This window comes from Heterostelium album (genome assembly GCF_000004825.1).
Source record: "Heterostelium album PN500 unplaced genomic scaffold PPL_scaffold4, whole genome shotgun sequence".
Taxonomy (NCBI): domain Eukaryota; phylum Evosea; class Eumycetozoa; order Acytosteliales; family Acytosteliaceae; genus Heterostelium; species Heterostelium album.
The window spans coordinates 24,586-49,391 of record NW_008805066.1 but is presented as its reverse complement, the minus strand read 5'-3'; the positions used below and the strand labels follow the sequence as shown (position 1 = coordinate 49,391).

The 24,806-nt window shown below is 30.9% G+C and overlaps 12 protein-coding genes across 12 annotated transcripts; 7 read left to right on the top strand and 5 right to left on the bottom strand.

Moving 5' to 3' along the window:
• Window positions 1–98: 98 nt before the first annotated feature.
• Window positions 99–1,861, bottom strand: PPL_04580 (ARF/SAR superfamily protein; the record flags this gene model as incomplete). The annotated part of the gene is made up of 2 exons (XM_020575482.1): window positions 99–179; window positions 299–1,861. 2 exons carry the CDS (start codon window positions 1,859–1,861, stop codon window positions 99–101), a joined length of 1,644 nt encoding a protein of 547 aa, XP_020434277.1.
• Window positions 1,862–3,958: 2,097 nt separating this feature from the next.
• On the top strand, window positions 3,959–6,708 carry PPL_04579 (FNIP repeat-containing protein; the record flags this gene model as incomplete). The annotated part of the gene is made up of 4 exons (XM_020575481.1): window positions 3,959–4,333; window positions 4,430–4,481; window positions 5,391–5,477; window positions 5,582–6,708. The coding sequence occupies 4 exons, from the start codon at window positions 3,959–3,961 to the stop codon at window positions 6,706–6,708; spliced, it is 1,641 nt and encodes a 546-aa protein (XP_020434276.1).
• Window positions 6,709–6,778: 70 nt separating this feature from the next.
• PPL_04578 (uncharacterized protein) lies at window positions 6,779–8,648 on the bottom strand (the record flags this gene model as incomplete). The annotated part of the gene is made up of 2 exons (XM_020575480.1): window positions 6,779–8,407; window positions 8,634–8,648. 2 exons carry the CDS (start codon window positions 8,646–8,648, stop codon window positions 6,779–6,781), a joined length of 1,644 nt encoding a protein of 547 aa, XP_020434275.1.
• An 88-nt stretch (window positions 8,649–8,736) lies between these two features.
• PPL_04577 (uncharacterized protein) lies at window positions 8,737–11,250 on the top strand (the record flags this gene model as incomplete). The annotated part of the gene is made up of 5 exons (XM_020575479.1): window positions 8,737–9,440; window positions 9,539–10,342; window positions 10,421–10,447; window positions 10,898–10,982; window positions 11,074–11,250. 5 exons carry the CDS (start codon window positions 8,737–8,739, stop codon window positions 11,248–11,250), a joined length of 1,797 nt encoding a protein of 598 aa, XP_020434274.1.
• Window positions 11,251–11,687: 437 nt separating this feature from the next.
• Window positions 11,688–13,049, top strand: PPL_04576 (uncharacterized protein; the record flags this gene model as incomplete). Its single annotated transcript, XM_020575478.1, has 4 exons — window positions 11,688–11,866; window positions 11,972–12,404; window positions 12,491–12,574; window positions 12,639–13,049. The coding sequence occupies 4 exons, from the start codon at window positions 11,688–11,690 to the stop codon at window positions 13,047–13,049; spliced, it is 1,107 nt and encodes a 368-aa protein (XP_020434273.1).
• Window positions 13,050–13,121: 72 nt separating this feature from the next.
• On the bottom strand, window positions 13,122–15,002 carry glb1 (glycoside hydrolase family 35 protein; the record flags this gene model as incomplete). Its single annotated transcript, XM_020575477.1, has 1 exon — window positions 13,122–15,002. One exon carries the CDS (start codon window positions 15,000–15,002, stop codon window positions 13,122–13,124), a length of 1,881 nt encoding a protein of 626 aa, XP_020434272.1.
• Window positions 15,003–16,438: 1,436 nt separating this feature from the next.
• tra2 (RNA-binding region RNP-1 domain-containing protein) lies at window positions 16,439–18,195 on the top strand (the record flags this gene model as incomplete). The annotated part of the gene is made up of 4 exons (XM_020575476.1): window positions 16,439–16,642; window positions 16,966–17,264; window positions 17,354–17,794; window positions 18,108–18,195. 4 exons carry the CDS (start codon window positions 16,439–16,441, stop codon window positions 18,193–18,195), a joined length of 1,032 nt encoding a protein of 343 aa, XP_020434271.1.
• Window positions 18,196–18,307: 112 nt separating this feature from the next.
• smt1 (sterol methyltransferase) lies at window positions 18,308–19,372 on the bottom strand (the record flags this gene model as incomplete). Its single annotated transcript, XM_020575475.1, has 1 exon — window positions 18,308–19,372. The coding sequence occupies one exon, from the start codon at window positions 19,370–19,372 to the stop codon at window positions 18,308–18,310; it is 1,065 nt and encodes a 354-aa protein (XP_020434270.1).
• A 1,138-nt stretch (window positions 19,373–20,510) lies between these two features.
• Window positions 20,511–20,922, bottom strand: PPL_04572 (coiled-coil-helix-coiled-coil-helix domain-containing protein; the record flags this gene model as incomplete). The annotated part of the gene is made up of 2 exons (XM_020575474.1): window positions 20,511–20,643; window positions 20,735–20,922. 2 exons carry the CDS (start codon window positions 20,920–20,922, stop codon window positions 20,511–20,513), a joined length of 321 nt encoding a protein of 106 aa, XP_020434269.1.
• A 745-nt stretch (window positions 20,923–21,667) lies between these two features.
• Window positions 21,668–21,919, top strand: PPL_04571 (uncharacterized protein; the record flags this gene model as incomplete). The annotated part of the gene is made up of 1 exon (XM_020575473.1): window positions 21,668–21,919. One exon carries the CDS (start codon window positions 21,668–21,670, stop codon window positions 21,917–21,919), a length of 252 nt encoding a protein of 83 aa, XP_020434268.1.
• A 163-nt stretch (window positions 21,920–22,082) lies between these two features.
• On the top strand, window positions 22,083–23,446 carry CSN2 (PCI domain-containing protein; the record flags this gene model as incomplete). The annotated part of the gene is made up of 4 exons (XM_020575472.1): window positions 22,083–22,262; window positions 22,378–22,611; window positions 22,700–23,024; window positions 23,103–23,446. 4 exons carry the CDS (start codon window positions 22,083–22,085, stop codon window positions 23,444–23,446), a joined length of 1,083 nt encoding a protein of 360 aa, XP_020434267.1.
• Window positions 23,447–24,009: 563 nt separating this feature from the next.
• PPL_04569 (uncharacterized protein) lies at window positions 24,010–24,652 on the top strand (the record flags this gene model as incomplete). Its single annotated transcript, XM_020575471.1, has 3 exons — window positions 24,010–24,070; window positions 24,173–24,484; window positions 24,591–24,652. 3 exons carry the CDS (start codon window positions 24,010–24,012, stop codon window positions 24,650–24,652), a joined length of 435 nt encoding a protein of 144 aa, XP_020434266.1.
• Between the last annotated feature and the right edge of the window lie 154 nt (window positions 24,653–24,806).

Here is a 24,806-nt window from a genome sequence, read left to right as displayed (position 1 = left end):
TGTAATTGATGAATGATAATTGACAGAAAAATAATAATATTGATATGTATTAATTCGAAATGTCAGTAAATGTCAGTAAATGGGTTGAATCTATCTATCTATTCCTCTTCAAATTGTGAACTGAGCCAATCTAAACCTTCATACAATCCATCACCTTCTTCAGATGTTGCAGAACAACCCTAAAATTGATTGATGATAATAATAATAATAATAATTATAGTAATAAATAGATGAATTGTATTACAATTAGATATATATGGTTGCAAAATATATTAATATGAAGTAATAAATAACTTACCTGTACATGCCAAATGATATGTTTTGGTAAATTGAAAAGTGATAAAGCCAATGTTATTTCTAATGTTGACATTGGTTGTGTATTAATACTGTTATTACTGGTGTGTAAAAGTGGTGGAGTATTTGTAACAGAGTTATTACCTGACAAATTAGAATTACTATTATTGTTGTTATTATTATTGCTACTACTGTTATTATTATTGTTATTATTATTATTAGCATTATCAATCTTATTTGCATAAATTAATACTTTAACTCTTTGTACTCTTCCATCGGTGGAGTCATTCTGTTTGAAACTAAGAATCTTGGCAACGTTACGATCGGTCAACATTCTCCAGAGTTCTTCGCGTACCTGAGACAGTCTGGTACGATCGGTACTGTCGATGATGAATATCAGTGCCTGGGTGTCTTGGATGTAGTGGTGCCACACCGGTACGACTGGCTTGCTGGTGTTGTATCCGATGTCCCAGCAGATAAAGTCACACGACTTGTACTCGACGACCTCGACGTTGTATCCGTTGGTCGGGAGCGTTCTCACGAATTCACCACGTGCAAACTTGTAGAGTAGAGTGGTCTTGCCGACTCCGTCCAGTCCGTACATGAGAATCTTGTATTCCTTGCGAGAGAAGAGCGAGGGCAGCTTCGAGATGGGCTTGAGGAAGAAGCGAATCAGTGGGTTGGGTGAACGCACCGGGACGATGCTGTTACGACGCTTGAAGTAGAGATTGGCGTAGAGCGAGCGTGCACCGCTGTTCAAACGCACCATCGTTGTCAGATCGGAAACTGCAATGCCAAAATCATTCTGAACAAAGAGTGACCACAGTCCCTCTTTCATACCGGTTCTAAAACAAAACTTATTGACTCGTAGCAGCGAAGGCATATTGAGAGCACCAACATTTAAAAATATATAATTGATAATCTCTATTGGGGTATCTAAAAATGTTAACTCTTTTTTCTCAACAACCACTACTAATTTATCAGTAGTATCATTATTACTATTACTATTACTATTATCTATATTGTTATTGATATCTAATTGAGATGTTGATGTTGAAGTTGGTGATGTTAATGTCATTGCAGGTGAGAAATTTGATAGTAGTAAGTCTGGAGTACTACTGTTGCTATCAGTGTTGCTATTGTTAGTATTATTATTAATATTGTTGTTATTGTTGTTTTGAATGTTCGAATTTATGTTATAATGGTTGGTCATTGAGGTGATTCCACTGTTTGTGATTGGCGAGATAGAGATCGGTGTGTTTATATCTACTAATAAATTGCTACTGCTACTACTACTGCTGTTTATTGTCTCTGGTGTAACTGGAATAGATGCAACGCCTCCTCCATCTATTATACTGACAGAATGCTGTTGATAATACAATTGTTGTTGTTGTTGTTGTTGTTGTTTATTCTCATCCAATTTGATAGATGACAAACTATCATTTCCCAGAGAAATATCTGAATCTATTAAACTTCCATAATTAATCTTGTTATTACTATCATTGTTATTATTATTATCATAACTATTAATATTACTATCAACACTATCTCTGTGTTCCTCTTCCATTTGTATCATTTATATAAATTTAATTAAAATTTATGCAAAAATGTATTATTGTTTATTATTGTCGACCTAATAAAAAAAAAAAACAAAAAACAAAAAAAAATATGAATGAAAAAAAACAAGCAAACAAACTATTATTTATTATTATAATAGATATAACTAACTAACTAATTAAATAATCAAAAATAAAAATAATTTATTTGAATATATATATATAATTATTTTTAATTTAAATTTAAAAATTAACAGAATAAAATTATCGTAATTGAATAATATAAAAAGGAAAGATATTTTATTTTTTATTTTGTTTTTTTTGTTTTTTTTGTTTTTTTTTATTTTGTTTTTATCTTATATTTTGAATAGAATAGTTGTGGATTATGTGTATGATTAAAGTTTTTGTAGTGATATTTTAATATTATTTTATTTAAATTTATTTATTTTAAAAAAATAAAATATTTGAACCAAAGAAAAAAAGACAGAGGTGGTGAGTGTGAAATGAACACACAATTATTTTCTTTAATTTTTTTTTTAATCCTGGGTGGTGTTTTTGGGGAACAAAAATTAATAAGCATTGGATCTGTTGTTGATTGGAGTTTTATTTGTTTTATAACAAATCTTCAATTAAATTGGACATTGATCAATTCAAGAAATAAAACAAATAAATATTCTTTTTATTTATAAATTTAAAGAATATTCATTAAATTCAATCATTTAGTAATAAATTTACCAACTAGTTTTTTATCGTTATTTAAATAATAAATATCTTTAAAAAATTTTATTAATATTTTTATTATTCATTTTAAAAGTATAGATTTAAAAATGATAAAATTCGAAAGGATGACTCATTATCTTTTCTTTTGAGTTTAATAAATTAAATTAAATATGAATAATAATAATAAACTTGTAAACTTTTGAAATAAGTATAATACAAAATACAGAGAAAAGGAAATTTACATTTGATGATTTATAAGTTTGAAACTGGTTTTTCCATTCAAGGAAAAATAGCGGTTGGTCTTTAAGATATTCTCTTTATTTATCTATTTATAGATAAACGAATGATATATTTTTTAAAAAATTAAATTATTAAAATTTTATTGTTGTCGTTTTGGTTTTTCGAGTGTCAAGTTCACCAACAACAACAACCACAAATTATTTTAAAATTGGTTTTTTTTTAGAGAAATTCCAGAGGTTACCTTTTTGGTTCAAAGAGAGTACAACTCTTTGTTATTGAAATGGTGTATTTTTCCTATTACTATTAATATGAGTTTTTAAATTAAAAAAACAAACCAAACATCTTTTCATTTTTTTAACATCTAAACACTCCCACACAATATATCTCAATATATACATTTATAAATAAAAAAACACAAACACAACTTCCAATTAAAAAAAACAACAATTTTTTAAAAAATCACAACATCATTGTTACTGCATATACAGATAAAATGTTATGACACAAACCACAAAAGAAAAAAAAAACAAAACATCATTGTTTTAATTAGTTCCTTATTACTTAATCTCACATGTGTTATCAAAATAATATAAATAAATAAATTTTAATTATATAACTGTTGTTTTGCAAACATCCCTTTTTTTTTTTCGTTTTATTAAAATATTTTATATCTTTTACTTTCCTTTTCTTCACCTTTAATAGTACTATTTCTTTACTTTCACAGTGGAAAAATACTTTTTTTTTTTTAATAAATTATTATTTATATAAATACTTACTTTGTTAACTTTTAAAAACCAATAAATTAACTTAAAAATTCACAAAAAATAGATGGTATGCAAATAGTAATAAATATTTTTGTGTATATATAAACTATTTAACTTTTAAGGGTTTCATTTTTGTTTTCATCATTCAACCATCATTCATTTCTTATCACATTTACCCCATTATCTGAATCCTTATTTTCTCAATAAAATAAAACAACAAAATTTATGATTCTTTTTGTTTTTTTAACATTTTAAATTAATTCATTTTTTGCAAAAATCATAAAAACCTATCAATTCATTAAATTGGTGATAACTTAATCAGTAATCATTTAATTAAATAATAGAATTAAGATTCAAGACATATTTATATATATATTTTAAAAAATGGATAACGGTTTTATATTGTATGATAGATATCATGATTACATGTTACTATGTTCGATGTTAATAGTTCTCCTTTCGTTTTTGGTTTGGAGAAATTCATTTTTCTTGTCGCCACTCTTGAGAAATATACAACAGATTCTTAGAGGTGAACAAAGATCAAGTACACCACAATCATCATCATCATCATCATCATCACAACAACAATCACAACAACAACAAACACAATCAAATGATCAAGTACAACAAACAGAACCATTCACAGAAACATTAACTGGTAACGATGTTTTCGATGTCAATATCATTCAATCTGAAACTACCTATCATAGACAATACAAGAAATCAAAGATACATACTGTTTATGATCTAAAGAAATATGTAAGTTATTTTCATTTTGTTTTCAAAAACAAAAAACAAAAGAGAAAAGAGTTGGTTATTAACATAGAATATTGTACATTTTCCAAATTTATTTAGTTTTATCCAAATGATGTAGCAAGTCAAAAAAGAATAATCTTTATTCACAATGGTAGATCAATGATAGACACAGCGAGTCTGAATGGCTACTCATCGTTCAACGACTCGAACACCTCATTCATTCCCACCATCCATTGTATTATAAAGGCACCGCTCGCCTCCGACCAAATCTCAAACGATCCCAACACCGAAAGTGACTCTAGCGATCTGACTTGGATGACCACCAAATCTCTTTACACCCTGACCGGATTGTTCTTGGTGCTTCTCTGGACACTGCAATTTACCAAACCCAAGTTTTTCGATGTCTTCTCGACCATTCTTCTGTTTCTATTTACATTTTGTTGGGGTATTAGTTTTTATTCATCTCTAAAGACTTCGCCAATCATACACAACCGTCATATCCATCCAGGTTACAGAAATCAAGCAATGTAAAATAATAATAATAACAACAACAACCACAACAACAACAACAACAACAACTACAACATTAATCAATCAATTATAAAACGAATCCTTAAAAAAAAATTAATCCGAAAATTTATTTTTGTTTGGGAATCTTATAAGTTAACTTCAAATTTTAATAATAATAATATTACAACTGACAAATATATATTTAAATTAGATAGATATATATAATAACTTTGTAAAGTTCAAAAAAAAAGAGATATTGTTATAAATTTAAATAAAGAATAACAATAATTTGTAAATAATAATAAGATATTAAGATATGATCAACAATAATGATGATAATATATTTGTACGATCACCTTTTATTTTAATTAAACGAATAATCGATTGTTTAGAACCTATTGATCAACTATGTTTAACTTTTGTTTGTAAAAGATGGTATAACAATCAAAAAAGTTATCTATTCTTACCTGTTTTAAATTATACTAAGAGTAACTATAAACATCTTTATTTAATATTTAATTTATTAACAAATTGAATAAATCATTTATAGTAAATACTATACAATTGGTAACTTCATCAACAGAATATCAAGCAAATTCTTTAAAAGATAAAGAACAATGTATATTAATGACTACAAGTATGTAATTACTTTGTATTTGCTTTTTCATTCTTTTCTTACTCTTATAGAGTAAGTATATTAACAAAAAGACTTAGCTCAGCTACATAACAGTTTAAAAATAGATGAATCTGTACTCGATGGTATCAAAGAGATCGAGTTTACTGGTAGTTGCTTTTTAACCGGTGTTGGGTATATACCAGGTTTAGATAGAGTTGATCGATTCTCTTTTTTTAATATTGAATATCCTGTGGTGGACTGTCACTTCCCAAATAACTTGAGAAGCCTATCAATTGGATCCGATAGTATATTTTGGTCATTCGATGAAGGATTACACCTACCAGAGCAACTTGAGTCATTGGAATTGGGATTGGGATGTGAATATCTGCTTGCCAAAGGATTCTTACCGGCATCACTGAAAAAACTGACACTCCACCATCAATATACCGCTCGTATTAGACGTGGTGTACTTCCAAAGTCACTAGAGAGTCTAACCATTCAATGTAAAGAGTATAATCAACCAATTACAAGAGGAACTCTTCCAAACACTTTGAAATATCTATCTCTTTCATCGTATAGTGGTGATTTGTTATTCTATAATGATGAAGATGAAAATGATGACGATAATGATGATGATGATGATGATAGAGATACTTTAATAGATGGATTAAACACTCATATACCAATGATGAATCTTGAGTATCTTGCAATTGGAACGCCATATGGAAAGAACTATTCTAATTTTAAACAGAGATTACCGGATGGTTTGAAAGTGGTAGATCTACTTAGCAATTTTCAACAAGCCATCAACAAAAAATCAATAGCATGCTGGCCAAGTTCCATTGAAACACTTTGCACAACTCGATATCCATCCTTAACAAAGTCTCTAAACATACCGAGCTCAGTAAGAACTCTAAAGATCAATCATTTGGTTCCACCATTAAAAAAGATACACCAGCCCAATAATATCAAATCGATCGCCATCGATAATATGCCCACCGATTCTTTTAATTTCACTTGGCTATCACCTAATATTACATCTATAGCACTGCCAATGAGACTTTGCACACCTGGTAAGCTAGAGTCACTACCAATCACTCTTAGAGATATCACTGTTCTTCAAAATTTCGATCATCAAATTCTCTATCAACTGAGAAGATTGGATTCTACTCAAAAATTCATTATATACACACCATATATTCAATTAAATAAGGGTAGAATCATTCATAATCTATCCATCATCAAAAAATAAACTCGTGTATTATCACAACTTCAGTCTACACTCATTCATTCCCTTGCCATTATATTATAGTTGTTCTTTATTATATTTTTTTTGCAATATGATATTTGATTATTTCATTTGATTCAAATGATGTACCTTTTCCAATTGAATTCTGATATTGAATGAGTTGCTCGACTGAAACATCTATATTCTCTAACAACCAATGTAGATTTCTATGACGATTCAGAGTGATAAGGAATTTGACAAGCTTTTCGACGTCAGTCGATGGAATAGTTGACTTTGTTTGATTAACGAATAACCATCGTATAACTGCTGAACCATCGAGACAATACTGTAGAGCATCGGTGATGGCAGTTTCGGAGCAACACTCCGTTCTGTTTTCATTTAACCATTCGACGATATTTAAGTAATCGCCTCTTATAGCCAAATCCATTGTTTTAGTAGAGAAGCTGTATCGATTGTTCGAACCATTTCTTTCGTGGAGATATTTGACAACATCAAGAAACCCGAGTTTTACTGATACCTCCAATGAATAGTCAGTGCATCGCTCCTCTGTGTTCTCTTCCAACCATCTAATAGAATTCAACTCTCCATTCAGTACAACTTTCTTGATGATTCCAGGTGTAAATCGTTCAGTTCGATTTTCATAAAGCCATATCGCCGTTTGTAGGTGTCCAAGTTTTAGTGATCTGTTCATTGCTTTGACTGTACAACTTCCAGATCGATTATGATGTAAATATTTAATAAGCTGAAGATCATTCTTTATAACCACCAGATCTATTAGATTCTCAGAGCAACCTTCAGTTCTATTCTCATGTAGCCACTTGAGAACTTCGAATTGTGATAAACGACCAGCAGTATTCATTGTTGATCTATGAAATGGAATAGTTGTGTTTGAGTGTATCCATTTTATGATTTCGAGATTTCCACTGGCTGCAGCAGTATCAATCACGTTGATCGAACACTGACATCCCAGTCGGTAAAGTCGAATGAATAAATCCAATGCACCAATACTCTTGGATGATGCTGCCGCTTTCAAGTAGTGTTCTTTTTTCGGTTGAAATAGATATCTGTGATTCTCCAACAGGTATTCAACGATATGAGTGTGTCCATTCTCTATTGCATAAACAAACATATTCGAACCGTTATGACCATCGGGATATTGACTGAACAACCACTCTAACATTTCCAGACGGCCGTATTTCGCCACGCTATCGAATACTTTGGCATAGGCCGGTGCTTTTTCATGTCTATCGTATTGCTCCAATAGGAATTTAAACAGTTTGAAATCACCTGACTTTGGTGCTTTGATTAAAGCTCCTCTTACAATCCATCGATGCTCACTGAACCGCTTGAACAAAAGCATTGCTATATCGATTCTGCCATACTTTGCTGCATGTGCCAATAGGTCAAAGAGTATGGTTTTGCTGATGTTGATTATCGACAGTCTTTGCTCCACTCGGTAGTGATCCAATAGATATTCAAACATCTCCAAGTTGCCACAACTGATTGCACCCTCCAACGGTTTCAAATTAAAACAAAGTGAGTCTTCAATCTTCATATTGTCTAGACAGACTTTCAACAACTGAAAGTACCCATAGGAAGCCAAAGTATGTGGAGTTTGCACTACTTTTTGCCACTTTAAATACGATCTTTTGAAGCTTCTCGATATCAGATTTACATATTGAAATATAATATTTTGTAAAACCTTATTATTGAAAACTAAACAATAAATTAATTTATTCATTTAAAAATGAAATTTTGTGCAAAAGATTAATAATAAAATCGATCGATTATTGTGTGTTTATTCAAAAAAAAAAAGTGGTTGAACAATTAATTTATCATCTGACTCTTGACTTTTGTTTATGAACTTCATAAATGTTAAAAAGTGTTTATTTAATTTCTTTCAATTTATTTTTAATCACACAATTTACCATCTCAAATACCATTGTTTTATATCAATATGAGTTAAAAAAAAAAAAAAAAAAAAAGTTAAAAAAAATAAAAAAATAAAAAAAACAATTTTTTAGAGAACTAATGCAAACTTTGGATACACCAAACTATTTTATTATAAGTGATGATAAAAAAGGCAAAGATGTCAATAATTTAATGACAAAAACAACAACAACAACAACAACTTTAATAAAAACACAAAAAACAACAGGTGCACCTTTATTATTAAATACTACTATCACTGTAACCAATGTAACCAATGAAGCTAATTTAATAATTATACAGGATCGAGTAAATAAAAATAATAATGATAATACTACTAGTAGTAGTTGTAATTGTAGTGGTTGTAGAATAATTACAAACAAGATAGTTGTTGATAATAATAATAATAACAACAACAATAGTAATCAGAATGAAGTTTATATAACATCATATAACACTGGTGTTGAAGGTGGCAAAGGAGGATCGGTACCACTTCACTCAGCTCTAATAATCAAGACAGAATCAAAGAACATTAACATAAACTTCCCAAACATTGTTCTAATACAAGAGATAACATCATTCACCTATAGTTCAACAAAGAATATACTCTATGAAATCATAGGAAATCAACCCGATGTTGGTATTGCACAATTCAACAAAAGAAAGGCAAATCAACTAGCAATACTTTATCACACATCTCACTTTAACCTATTGCTAAAAGTAAAAACCATTCATCGTTTTCAAATAGCAGTATTCAAACTGATTAATACTGACCTTAAATTTGTGGTGATCAATATGCATTTACCGTATGTAACATAAAACATACAATATCGATTCTATATATTGTTGATTCATAAATAATACTAATCTAATCTAATCTATTCTATTCTACTTTACAATATAGTAAAAAAGCAGAGAAATCTGAAAGAGATGAAACACTCTTTGTATTTTCAAAGTTTATGAGTCTACTAAAGAAGAGTGGAGTTGCTGTGGTGTGTGGAGGTGATTTTAACCATGACCAAAGTGAGATAGCCAGTTGGAGGGATACATTCGATTTAGATGATGAACCAATCAGCTTTCTAAACTGTAAAGACGTCAAAACAACAGAGAGTAATTGTATCGATCATATCATTGTCAACAAAGGAAGTATCAGTAGCTCCACCGTTGATGTATTTAAGGTAACCGATAATCAATCAGTTAACCACAAAGCTGTCAGATCAAAACTATATTTCAACACTAATCATAGCAACAACAACAACAATAACAACAACAGTAACAACAATAATAATAATGTAGATATTCAACAATTGTATAGAGATTCGATAAAAGCTTGGGAAGATTTTAGATCGGAGAAAAGAAAAGTTAAAGATGAAGAAAAAACAACCACTACAACTACTACTACAACAACAGCAACAACAACAAATGATGCAGCACCAAAAAAATTTCAACCATTATCATCACGTCTCAAGAAAACTGATGATAGTGGACCAACTGTACAAAATCAAAAACCACAGGTGACTAAACCCAAGTTTGATTCTAATAGCTCCGATCTTGAACTGGCCAAAGAGTTTAAACAGCGTTGGAGTCATAATATTAAATCATTTTTCACAATGCACTTTCCAAATAATCTTAGTGCTTACAGATATTTTCTAGAGTATTCCAATAACAAATTTAAAAATTCTAAATACCACCAAGACTGTCGTGACATGTTAATTCACTATTTGAATGACCTATGTTAAGTCAAGGTCCAAAGAAAATATCTAACAACAATTTAAACTACAACTAGCATTCATTCTACTCGTTTATATTATATGTAAATCTATGTAATGTTTGTTGAATCAATAAAATAAATTTTAAAAATAATCATTATTTTCTTGTTGTTTTTCTTTTTTTCTCCTTAAGATAATAAATAAAATTGAAATATATAAATATTTTTTTTCTCTAACTGGGAATCATTGTAATGTTCAGACATGTAAGTTGCTGGTATTTCTAAATTAATCACTCCAGTTTATTAGTTTTGATTTAACTTATGATGGTAGAGGCTTTCTGATTTAACTCCTCTTTGTTAGGTTGATTGGTTTACCAAATGTATCATGGGAATAGTTGTAGTAGAATAGAGAGTATGTTGGATTTAAGTATACTATACTTCTTTCTTTAGTTGGCACCAATAAAAAAATTTTTAAATTTTAAATTTAGTATTAAAATTTTCTCAGCAACTTTTGCGAAAGTTGAAATATATTTATATTTTATCTTTTCTACTTAGAACTATCAAGAAACTTACTTTACATGTTTACAATGAAATCCCAGGGGCATTCAAACATGCTTTTCCAGCTGCCTTTTGTCGCTTTGTAGATCAGAGCATTACTAAACTTACCAACAACTTCAACAACCGATTCCAAAACATAGACAATAATATCAACAACTTCAACAACCGATTAGAAACATCGACAACAATTTAAGAACAATCACAATATTAGATCAGCAATTATATTTTTCAACAATCAGAATGAATACAAGAGAAAGCAATACAAGGATTACACAAGACTATTGCTGGATTTGGGTACAACAACAGTGATATGCCAAAAACTATCAAGTACACAACTTTGGCTTGAATAATATTGGTAATATACCGGCAAATGTTGATTTTAGAAATAGAGAGCAAGTCTTAAATACCAAAAGTTTCATTGTACCAATATGACAATCTTAGAGATAGATAACACTTCTTTAACACCCAAAAAGTCCTGCAGATTTGACTATATCACGCTTGTCATATTGGTACAATGAAACTTTTGGTATTGAAGAAAAAGACTAGAGAGCTGAAAAGAATAGAAAATAATAATTATTATTATTATTATTGCATCACTTATCACTTATATCCCGTTGGATTGAATCATACACATATTATTAATACACACTGTTAATATTTGCATTAAAAAAAAAACCTTTTCAAAAATTGAAATTCTTTAATTTTTATTATTAAATTTTCTTGTGAATTTCCAAGTTTCACTGATCTAAACAAAAATGCATTTATTTAGCATCTGTTGTATCAAAAAATGACATCAGTACAGCAAGTTACAGATACCACAATGTTGAGCGAAGTAGATATACATAGAATAACCTCTATCTTACAAGATATATCGTTGTTAAGATTGGAGTGTGATTGGGTTAACGATCAAACTGATCTCTCATTCAATTCGATACTAGAGAAAGCTGAATCAAACTTTTTATATATGTAAGTTAATAATTAATTAGTGAATAACATTACAATCACAATTGTAGATCATTGATATTAATTGTTATTTGCTTTGTTTGTTAATAATGTTGTTAATGATCACAGTGAATTACTATGGTCTATTGGTAAAGAACTTTCACCGTACTTTGATTTGCAATGGCCATCCGAAAAGAAATATGAAGATTTGAAGAGTCCTTTGTTCGAGTTACTCAAGAAGATGTCGTTCACCGGTAACTTGCAATATATTTTCAACTGTGATAGCAACCTATCGCAAGGAGAACAACAGGATGTTCTCATCAGAAGCAGATTGTCATTGTTAGAGTTTATGTTCTTCCAACTACAAATGATTCAATTGGATCTCTTTAACAAGGAACAATCGATGGAAGTAGAAGAACAAGATACTACCATGCAACAACAATCATCCGATGAATTACGTGACGATCTTATCAATAAGATTCAAGTATTAAGTGATATCTTCCAAGTTCAATTCAATAACTGGGAGAATTTTGTAGTTATATTAAATACTATTCATACAAAGGTAACTATAACCAACCTCTTACTAGCCAACTAACTATTAAAAGTTTAAATTAATACTAATACTATCGTGTATATATATATATATAGATTGAAACAGTATTAGCAGATTTACCATCAGATTTCATGAGTGAACCATTCTTTAAGAATACTGTATTCACTGACGAAGAAAAGGTTAGTAAAACTATACATTTTAAGTGAAGATGATCTAATTAATACTAATTGAATTAATATATAGAAAACAATTGAAGAACTTAGTTTAATATTGTTTAATGATTATTCAAAGAGATCTGAAGTGTTGTGCAAGAGATTGGATGTAACACTAGAATCATTGTTGTGGTCAGAAAAGGTAGAAACAAAGTTGGATGAACTAAATAGAATCATTAGATACCAAAGAGAGGTTTTTCCAACAATTCACCACTATTCATTCCAGGATCTCATTTGCACACATAGAGACATACTAAAGATCATTAAGACCAGTTTAGATTCCAAGTCGTCTGCACAACTCGTAAAGAATATCATCGTTGGTAACGTACCGGATAGAGGCGGTCGTCCCGGTGACAAAAAGATTGCAATGCCTTCATTCCACAAGAGAGTTGAATACTCCAATCAAAACTACCACAACCGTTCAAAGAAACATAGAAAATAAAATGATTGGAATGCAGTATTCCACTAAATTATTAATATTAATTTTCAGTCGATAAGATTATTTATTATTTGATTAATTAAAGAATGGTTGATCAATTAATTGTATAGATTGAACTGGTTTCTGGAGTAATGTTTCGAAAATTACGATTTCATTTTGACCTACTTGGAGTAAGACCGATGGTATGTACATTGTGTATTGTGGTCCAACATTCCAGTAACGACCTACGTCGAATCCATTGACCCAGAGATTTCCTTTACCCAATCCTTCGAATGATAGATAGGTCTCACCGATATCACTGGCACTAGCAATGTTGAGATATCCACGGTAGAATGTTGGTTGCGATGAATTTCTGTATTGTGAGAGTGGAGTGTACTCCAAACCGTCCAACGATCTCAATGGAAGTAAATAATTGTTCCATGGACCTAAGTATTGGAAGTAGGAAATAACACCGTCGCCCAAACCCTTTTGGTCGTCCATGTAACTACCGTAGTTGATTCTACCTTGATTCTCCAAGAGAATTCTGATGGTGTTGGTATCACCGTCTTGGAATTCCACTTTGATCGAGCTGTTGAATGTACGTTGTAGGAAACCTTGGTAGATGTCGTTCACATAGAAAGTGGCACGGTCGTTGACTGCCATGGCATCGAGTTGATTCGATTGGTAAACGGTATTGATTGTCGTTTCATAGAGGATGAATCCATAGTCCAATCCGGCTTCACTGAATGTCAGTGGTTTTCCCGAGTTGGCAATCACGTTTTGAGCGATGTTGAGATTGGAGAAGAGTGATGCAGCTTCGGTGAACTCGACTGTTCCGTATGCAATATGAGTGTTGTTCGCTGGAATTGGTCCGACTTTACCGCCGGTTGCTTCGGAGATGACCTGACGAATGGCCAAGTATTTGTTGGTGATGTCACCGGCTTCGTTGAGTGGGGAATCATAGTCGTACGATTGGATTGTGATTTCATAGTCGTTTGCACCGCCACTGTTTGCACCATTCATAAATCCAAAGTTGGAACCACCGTAGAACATGTACATGTTGACACTTGCACCAAGCTTGAGAATGGCTGACAATCCGTCGGCGACAGACTTGGTGTCGGCACCAGCTGGACTACTGTCCAACCAGTGAGTTAGCCAACCAGTGTAGTACTCAGAGTTCATGAGTGGACCGGTTGGTTCAAATTTTCTTTGTATTTTGAAATTGGATTCGGGGTCGTCGGTTGGACCAAAGTCAATGGTTTGGTAGACACCCGCAATCTGTGAGCCATAGAGATAGAGATCACCGGATCCATCGGTACTGTAGAAAACGACACCGGATTCTTGACCACGAGCAGTTCCAAAGTATTTTTCATAGAGTGACAAAAGTGTGTTGAGATAGAGCTTGTCCGATCCGTAACTTCCGTATTCATTCTCTACCTGTACCATGATGATTGGTCCACCGTTGGTATAGAGCTGTTCGTTCAACATTGGAAGCAGAACATTGAAATATTGAGTGACATAGGTCAAGTAGGCAGGATCGCTACTACGAATAGCAACGGTTTGATCGATGAAAGCAGGGAATCCACCGTACTCCCATTCTCCACAGATGTATGGCCCAGCACGGACCACCACCAACAAACCTTCCTCCTGAGCGATCTCAAAGAACTGAGTGATGTTGTAGGTGGTAAAGTCGAATTGCATATCGATCGACTGATGAACGTTCCAAGCAATGTAAGTCTGCACGGTGTTCAAACCAGCAGCCTTCATCTTTTGCAGACGATCACGCCAAAGAAGTGGATGTGATCTAAAATAGTGGAAAGAACCGGATATGATCTGGAATGACTCGCCATCCTTTAAGAAACTGTTACCCTCAATATAGAACGATGATGCACTGACCGTAGCCAATGTCAGAGCAATCAAAGTCAAACTAATTGCAATTAAAACTTTTACAATATTATTGTTATTATTATTTGTCATTGTGGATAAATAGTATAAATAAAAACACACTGATTATTTTATTTTATTTTTTTTGTATTGTTTTTGCTCAATACCACCAACACCCATTTAAAAATGAAAATATCTTAATGTAGCCACATTAATTATTGTGGTTAAGAAGTTAACTTTAAATTTCAATTGAAACCATTTTTTTCGGAGATAATTTTTTGCAAACTTTCTAAATTTTTTTTATTAAAAAAAAAAAACTTCATATTTTTTGATCAAAAAAAATTAATTTAATTTTTAATTTAGTTTTTGTTTTGTTGTACAAAAAAAGATATTTTCATTTCTAAAACAAATCCAAAAAAATAATAAATTGAAAAGAAAAAAAATCAACTTCCAATCAAATTTTTGGATGAGGGATGAAAACAAACCAAAAGGTTTATGCAAACCACAGTGAAACAACATATGAATTAATCACAATAATTCCTCACTGTGATTGTTATATCTTTCCTCAATAAACGATGATTGTGTTTGAGAGAGGGTCGACACTCTACCAACAAATCAAAAACAAAAAAAACAAAAAAAAATAAGTAAAAGGAAAAATAAATTACAACTAACACCAAACCTCCTATTACTTTTACAAACTTTTCCTAAACAAACCCCAAATCAGACAACAACCACTGGCATGATGTGAATGATAATTTTTTGATAAATCTCTGCACATCTTGAATATTTTTTTTTTTAAAGAATTAAATTATTAGATTGTGATCAGGTGTTTGACAGTAACCTCATCAAGCAAACTGCAGGTCAATTTAGTTTAGTTCTCCTTTTATCTTAGTTTATTTATATAATATACTAATATCTATATAATTACATATATATATATATATATATAATAATTATTTTACTATATTAAAATTACAATTTATTCACAAATACTACACTTTATTAGTAAATTATAATCGAATAGATCATTTTATTTTAATACTCAACTAAATCAGTAACAACAAATAAATAATATTACTAATTAAAAGTCAACACACCCCTTTGTCACAATTAATTTAAATTGTGTTTTTTTTTATTGTCACTAACAATAATTTCAAATTATTTTTTCAAGTTATTGGTTTTTAGTGCTTAAGTTGTGTGTGCGTTTTTGGTGGTGTGTAAACTTTTATTTATAATTTTTTTTTTTAAATTGGAAAATATTTATAAATATATATGATTTATTATTATTTTTAATTAACTAATTGTTATCTCCTACCTACCTTACTTGCTTAACTTACTTACCTTACTTTTTATATACACATTAACATATAATATTCTCATATATAATTCATTTTATATTTAGTTTTTAATTAATTAGTTTTTATATATATATATAAATCTTAAATAAAAAACAAACAAAAATCTAAGAAAAAAAACTTTGTTTTTTAATTTTCAAATTAAAATTAATTAATTTAAAAAAAAAAAAACAAATGGACCCACTTCCACCACCAAATTCAAGTTCCACATACTACAGTAACAGTGGCACTCCAAATGGCAGTCATTACAACTCTGCATCGTCAACGAATGGCGATGGCGTCAAATATCACGATTCACCTAGCAACAGAAGTCCCGTCAGAGATAGAGAAAGAAGATCAGAGTACACACCTGATAAAACAAACAACAGACTTGCAAATGTAATATCAAAAAACAAAAACAAAAACAGAATCAATCATCTATCTATTTTTTATTTTTCTTGTTTCTTTTTTATTTGGAATTCTTCATTATGCAATCGAATCAAATTGAATCAAATCTATTCTATTCTATTATATTCAATTCAAACAATCAATCAAACAATCAATCAAATAATCGAATAATCAAATAATCAATCAATCATTCAAGATCATTTTATGAATGTAATGGAAATCAAAAAACAACATTTTTTTTTCTTTCTAAATTTCAATGCAAAAAAAAAAAAAAAACTGTAATAACAAGATTAATCAAATTAAACAAATTATAGACTGCTCCACCTGGAAGAGTGTTGGGTGTATTTGGATTGAGTCCACAAACCAGAAGAGAAGATCTTATCAAGGAATTCCAAAGATTCGGTGATGTGGAAAAGGTTAGCTTAATTATGGACAGGAAGACACAACGCTCCAAATGCTTTGCCTTTGTATATTTTTATGAAAAAGACCACGCCATAAAAGCTAAAGTTGAGTGCCAGAATTTGGAGCTCGATGGCAAAATGATCAGGACCGATTACTCTGCTTCGGAACGGGCACATGATCCTACTCCTGGAAAGTACCATGGTGAAAGCAGGTAAAGTTTACATTACAACAATCAACTCAGCTTGAAAAACAAAACATGTATGATAGCAACTAACACAATTCTCTATTAACACTCTATAGATTCTCACCCTACTCTGGAAGAGACAGAGACAGAGATCGTGACTATGACCGATATGATAATAGAGACAGAGATAGAGATCGTGACAGAGATAGTGGCAGAGATAGAGACAGAGGATATGGAAGTAGCAGATCCTATCGTGACGGTGACCGAGATAGAGAGAGAAACAGAGAGACCGGAAGAGACAGAGACAGAGGATACTCAATGAGCAGCAGTAGCTATGGCAATGGAAGTGATGACCAATACAGTAGCAGCAGAAGATATAACAACGATAAATATTCATCATCTTCCTCTTCCTCCTCCTCTTACCGTGATGATAAATACTCATCAACTTCTTCGTCCTATCGTGATGACAAGTCTTACGACAGTGGAAGAAGAGACTACGATGATGCACCAAGAAGTAGTTCCTACAGTGATAGCAGATTAAATGACTATAGTTCTAGGTGAGTTTATAATTATCTTTTTTTACTATTTACATAACATTAATATCTAACCAACCATTTAATTTAACTATCAAATTAATTACCTACAGATAAATCATATATATAATCCAACAACTACAAATACCAGATTATCATCATTCCAAACACTCAAATCAACTATGTTATAATATGCTCCTTAGAGTATCAATCAAGTAGTTGTAAAACTATCCTAGGATATAACTCTTCAAATACAATTTTTCAAACACTAAATCAAATAGATCAAGAATCAAATATTTAAAACTACTACCTTCCTCTTTGAAAATTTATTTTGAAGCAAAAAAGTTGAGCAAAAGAATGAACTTTATTTTGAAAACCAGATTTTTGGTATAAGATATGAAAATGATCTTAACACTCTTGAATAATAGATTGAATGACAATAAATATTGTTTGTTTTTTTTTAAAAAGATTTTTTAAATAAGGTGGTAATTTATTATTGTGACAAAAAGAAAAAGAAAATATTTAACAATATGATGTTTAGTTGGCAGTCTCTGGTTTACGAGCCAAAACGAACAACATTGGTGAGAAGATTTCCTTTCTTCCACCTTCGACCAAGTAGATGGCAGCACCTTGCAACCAAACGTTGACATCATAAGCACCACCTGGGGCAATCTTGACCCACTCGAGAACTTGGCAGAGCTTACCGGTGAGGTAACGACCGACGGCAGTGTGAAGGAAACCGGTGATCGAGAATGAACCAGACAATGGGAGGTACCATGGAAGGTCAGAGGTCTCAGCCAAATCGGTGGCAGTCAAGACTTCGAAACCGGCTTCCTTGAGGGCGGCGACGATAGCGGCTGGTTGTTCCAACTCTGGAAGACCGTTACCGAGTTCGATTTCACGCTTGATCTTACGGTGTTCTTCGTTGTTCTTGTCGTACTTGTTGGTGACGATCCATTCGTAACCACCAAAGAGAGCACCTGGCTTCAAGAGACGGAAGATCTCCTTGTAGCACTCGACCTTGGATGGAGCGTGACAGGTGGCTTCGACTTGGTAGATGGCATCGTATGAGGCATCTGGTTGTGGGACGTGCATGAAATCGGCCTTGATGAAGGAGGTCAAGTGGGAGAGACCGGCTTGTTCATTGAGACGCTTTCCACGTTGGATTTGGTACTCGTTGTTGTTCAAACCGACGACGTGGGCACCAGAGAAACGGGCAATAGTTCTTTGTGGACCACCGACACCGCAACCGACATCGAGGACACGCATACCTGGGAACAATCCGAGTTGATGGGCCAAGTACATTTCGTGACGGGCGATCGAGGCTTCGAATGACTCGAACTTGTGACGGGTGGCAAAATGGAAGGATTGACCCCAACCAAACTCGTAGAAATCGGTGGCCAAATCGTAGAATTGGTTGACCATGCTGGTGTAGTTGTTCTTACGGGCTTCGATCGATTGATCGTCCTTTCCTTCGAAAAGCTTGGTATATTGCTTCAAGGTATCGTCGATCTTCTCACGACCAACGGCATCTTTTTCCTTACGGGCGATAGCCTTCAAACGGGTCAAGTCACCTTCCATAGCTCTTTGTTGAGTATTCATTTTTATATGTGTGTGTGAGTTTGTTATATAAATAAAAAATAATTTATAAATATAGTTTAATTTTGTTTTGTTTTTTTTGGAAAATCCTTTAAATAAGATAAATAAATAATTTAAATGTTTGTAAGTGAAGATTTAGAACTTTGTTAAAAATAAATTATCTCGAGTGATTTTAATGAAGATAATAAATTTAGTTATAAGTTTTGGAAAGAAATAAATCTCGAACAGATAAATAAAGGAGTTGATGACTTGAAAGTTTTGTTGATAAGTTTGAATGAAGATGTTTCTAAGAGGCCAGTCTGCTTTCTTTTTATTCGTGTGGAAGATACCCTTTTGAAAAGAAAAAAAATTAGAATTAAATAAAAAATAAAATCAACAAAAGTAAAAAAAAAAAAAAAAACAAAAAAAACACAGCATCAATGCATTCGATAACATTTAACTAAGTGAAACATTCCCCCCACCTACGATTGATATGTTATCAAGAATTAACTAATCAAACTTTTACAAAAAAAACTAATCAAAGTTCATTTTCATACCCCAACTTCACGTTGATCGTCAGTGAAAAAAGTAACTTCAAAAATCAAAAAAAAATGACAAGATTTTTTTTTAAGTTTTTTTGGGTTCTTTTTGTCTTTCAAAACTAATCACACTATCTTATTCACTGATTTGATTCGAACTGAGGTTGTAAACATGAGGTTGAATGATTTTTTTCATTTTTAAGTAATCAAAAAGTGTTGATAGAGTAATTGATTGCGTGAACTTTTTAATATTTGCAAAAGACCGATTTCTTTTTGCAAAAGTGTGTTGCTGCTTAAGTGAATTACTTGATATCTTTATTTTTATTTTTATCATTTATTTATTGTGATTGATTTTTAGTAATCAATGATCATGCATAATTGTAATTTTAATTTAATTGTCGCTAGCAATCGTCACTTGATTTTTTTTATCTAAAGCCAAGACAAACCAAATAAAGAATATTCCCCAAATGACAGAAATGCTGTTCAATGTCAAAACAGAGATTCATCATCTTACACAAATCTTTTTTCTTTTTCTTTTTTTTTTTTACCAGTAAATTAATAACATTTGATATTATTTCAAGTTAATTAAATTATTTGTATAATAGTTAAAATTATTTATTTATTTATTTGTTATTGTTTGATCTCCTTAGTCCGGCAATGATTGGTTCTCTTGAGTTTTGAGGTGGTTCAACAATTTTACTCTTTTGAATTTCTTCGTAACCAAAATTTTCGATTTCTTCTCTTGCCATTAAACCTCTGTTGTTTTAATATTATTTTTAAGATGCGCAAATGATATATGTCAGAACTAAACAAACAATCGATTCTCTAGATCTATATGTATACATACTTATCCATTCTACATTGTAAATAAAACTTTGATAACTCTGCGCATTGTCTAGATTGATTCTTATTCTCTGCCAGACATTTCAAATATGCATTCATCGGCTCTGTACATTCTTTATCGTGATCCAAAGGGAAACTACCCTTATCGGGTGGTGTTGGTGCTTTCATTGCAGAGTTGTGTGCGAAATTCATTTCTCAATGTTTATAGGTTTATAAATATATTAATGAAATATATCAATATATATAGGTATAGATAAAATAAGTATCTATATGCGACAAAGAATGAATGTAATAGAAAAAAAATATGCAAAAAAATAGATGTTTTTAATTTTATTTTTTTAAAAAAAAATAGAAAAACAACAACTAACAAATGATTTGTCACCTTTTTTATTTTAAAAAAGATCATTTTATAAATTCTTTTTTTGAAAGAAATAAGATATTAATTATAACAAGACATTAACTAAATAAACACAATCATCATTTCGATTTTTTTTTTGATCAAAAAAAAAACACACACTTAAAAATATTTTGATACATCATCATTGTATTTGGTGTTAGTAATAAGATACATATCATAGTATCTTAGAGATAATAGTACTGATTCAATCCAAAGGAGGGAAAACAAATGGTTGTTTTGAAGTTACAAATATTTATTGGAACTAAAAGTTTTTTTTTTCTCCAAAATATTTCTCAATATTAATAAATATATTTTTTTTATTTTTAATTTTTTTAATTTTAAAATTTTTATTTTTTTTTTGATTGTTGTTCAATTTATTATCAATATTATTAATTTCCATATTTGAAATAAAGAGTGATCTCCACACAAAGTTGTTGTTGTTATATTATTTAATTAATTAGTTAGTTAGTTAATTTAGTTAGTTATTAATAGATTTAATTTAGTTTAGTTAATTAACAAACAAAGAAAAGCAATAGAAAGATGTCTGACGATGATGATATGATGTATGACGATGATGAATACTTTGATGACGATGACGATCAGGGTGATGGAAACGACGAAGAGGAAGAAGAAGTAGAAATTGAGAATCAATATTACAATTCAAAGGGTTTGATCGAAGATTCAATACCAGAGGCTATCGCATCCTATGAGAAAGTGGTAGAGTTTGAAAAAGGTGAAAAATCAGAATGGTATGTTGTAGAATTAACTAGATATATAGATAGATTGTTTTAATTTAAACAATCATCATTTATTAAAAAACAAAAATAATCAAATTATTAATCAATATTAATATTGTTATTATTATTATTATTATTATTGCTATTATTATAAAGGGGTTTTAAAGCACTTAAAAAGAATAACAAAGTTAAACTTCCAAATAGAGAAATATGATAAGATGATTGAAAAGTATAAGCAGTTGCTCACCTATACAAAGTCTGCTGTTACCAGTAACAACAGTGAGAGAGGTATCAACTCAATTCTCGATCTCATCTCATCAAACTCAAAGATGGATTTGGATCTTGTTCAACAAGTCTATGATCTAACATTAAAGTCATTATTAGAAGCAAAGAATGAGGTAATTAGCGCGATCAAAATCAATCAATCGACCAATCAATCAATCAATCAATAGCAGCAATTAATAAGTAATAACAACTAATATTTTACTATTTGTTTGCATCTATATATAATAGAGAGTTTGGTTCAGAACCAATTTAAAGTTATCAAAGTTATTGTTTGAGAAGGAAGAGTATGCACGTTTGGCAAAGATTCTCAGAGAGTTACATAAATCATGTGAGTTGGAGGATGGTTCCGACGATCAAAAGAAAGGTTCGCAATTGGTCGATATCTACGCCCTTGAAATTCAAATGTACACTGCCACAAAGAACAATAAGAAATTGAAAGAATTATATAAAAAGGCATTAGAGGTAATGTTTGTTATAGCAACTTTGATTAAGAAATGACAAAAGGATTGATTGATATTAACACTTTATTTAAATACTTTTTGGCAATCAGATTAAATCAGCTATTCCACATCCAAGAATTATGGGTATCATTAGAGAGTGTGGTGGTAAGATGCACATGGCAGAGAAAGAGTGGGAGAAGGCACACTCTGACTTTTTCGAGGCATTCAAAAACTACGATGAAGCCGGTAATCCACGTAGAATCCAATGTCTTAAATACTTGGTTTTGGCCAACATGCTGATGTTGTCATCGATCAATCCATTCGATTCCACCGAGGCCAAGCCATACAAGAACGACCCCGACATTCTTGCCATGACCAACCTCGTAGCTGCCTATGAAAGAAACGATATCCATGCTTTTGAAAAGATTTTAAGAGGTAACTAACAAACTATCTATCTATCTATCTATTTTACACATATACTTACTTTATCTAATCGAAATCATAATCATCTAGATAATCGTAAGACTATTATGGATGATCAATTCATCAGAATGTATATTGAAGATTTGCTAAAGAATATCCGTACTCAAGTATTGTTAAAGTTGTTAGAGCCATACACCAGAATCAGAATTCCATTCATCTCGAAGGAGTTGAATATTCCATCGAACGAAGTCGAATCGCTTTTGGTATCGTTGATCCTCGACAACAAGATTCGTGGTTCCATCGACCAAGTCAATCAACAACTCGAACTCGACACTGCCAAGTCTGCAAGCTACTGGAAATACAGATCCATTCATAAGTGGGCAACTCAAATCGGTTCACTCAATAACACCATTGCCAGTAAATTAGTATCATAAATCATATAGTCACAAAAAAAAAAAAAACAAAATGTCATTATCAAACATACATAACAACAACAACAACAATATCAAAATCAACATTAAAAAAATGATAAATAAATAAAATCTTTCATAAATGTAATGTAATAATAATATTGATAAAAAAGACTTTTTTTAATCATTAATTTATTATTCTACCAGTTTATCATAAAATAAAAGTAAGAAAAGTATTGTATTTAGATGTAATTAATCTTAAGGAAAACAGCACATCTATATTTTAAACAACACTGGTCAACCTATTTATATTAAACATTACTTTTTTTTTTTTTTTTTTTTTTTTGACAGTTTCTTGCTCCCTGAAATAAAAAAACAGGTTGTGTGCCCTTTTTTGAAAAGAAAAAAGAAAAAGAAAATTCGAATTTCCAAATTTAATCAAGATTTTTTTTATTTAAAACGAAAGAATTTCTACAGTTCATTTTATTCTATCGATCAATATTTACTTGTATAAAATTATATAAAATTATTTATTTATTTAATATCTCATAATCACAAAAATTAAAAACTCAACTTTATAAGTTAAAATGTTCAAATCAGTAATTTTCGCTATCTTTGTTATTTTTGTTGCTTTAGCTTACGCTACTCGTATGTATTATTATTTGATCTTTTTCTTACATTGTTTAGAAATAAAAATAAAAATAAATAGTAACACCTGTGTAATTATCTATTATTAAATGATTTATATAGCAAACTTCTCTGGATCATGGACAAGATTCTCTCATGATTTCTCAGGTAATTGTCAAACACTTGCTGTCGAGTTTATCTCTGAGAACAACAGCACATATAGCATTGTCGACTCCAATGGAGCTACTCTTGCTGACAGTTTGCAATTCGAAAGCGACGGTTCATTCCTTGGAAATGCTATCACCGTTTTGAAGAACGGAAAGGTCGTCACCAGTGCATGCAAGGGTGTTCTCTCTAACCCATTCCAACTTCAAATGAATATCTTACCAACTGTCTGGTTCAGTGGATCCCAATTCTACTTCAACCAAATTAGCTGTTAATAATAATAATAATAAATAAAACAATATATACTTTTAAAAAACAAAAACAAGTTTTTAAATCACAACAAAATAACCATAACAAATGTTATTTTCCAATAAAGTGGTGATTTATCCATGTTGTAATATCAACTTATTAGACAATATATCTGTTAGTGTTAATTAATTAAAATTTGTAGTCAGGGATAAGACCCATATTTTGGCACTTTTTTCACACAAAAGCAATCTATTTTTACAAAAAGACACAAAAATTTTTGTGTTCCACAAACTTCGAATGGATGCAACTATGATCAGACCTTCAGAAAAAATGATGTTACACA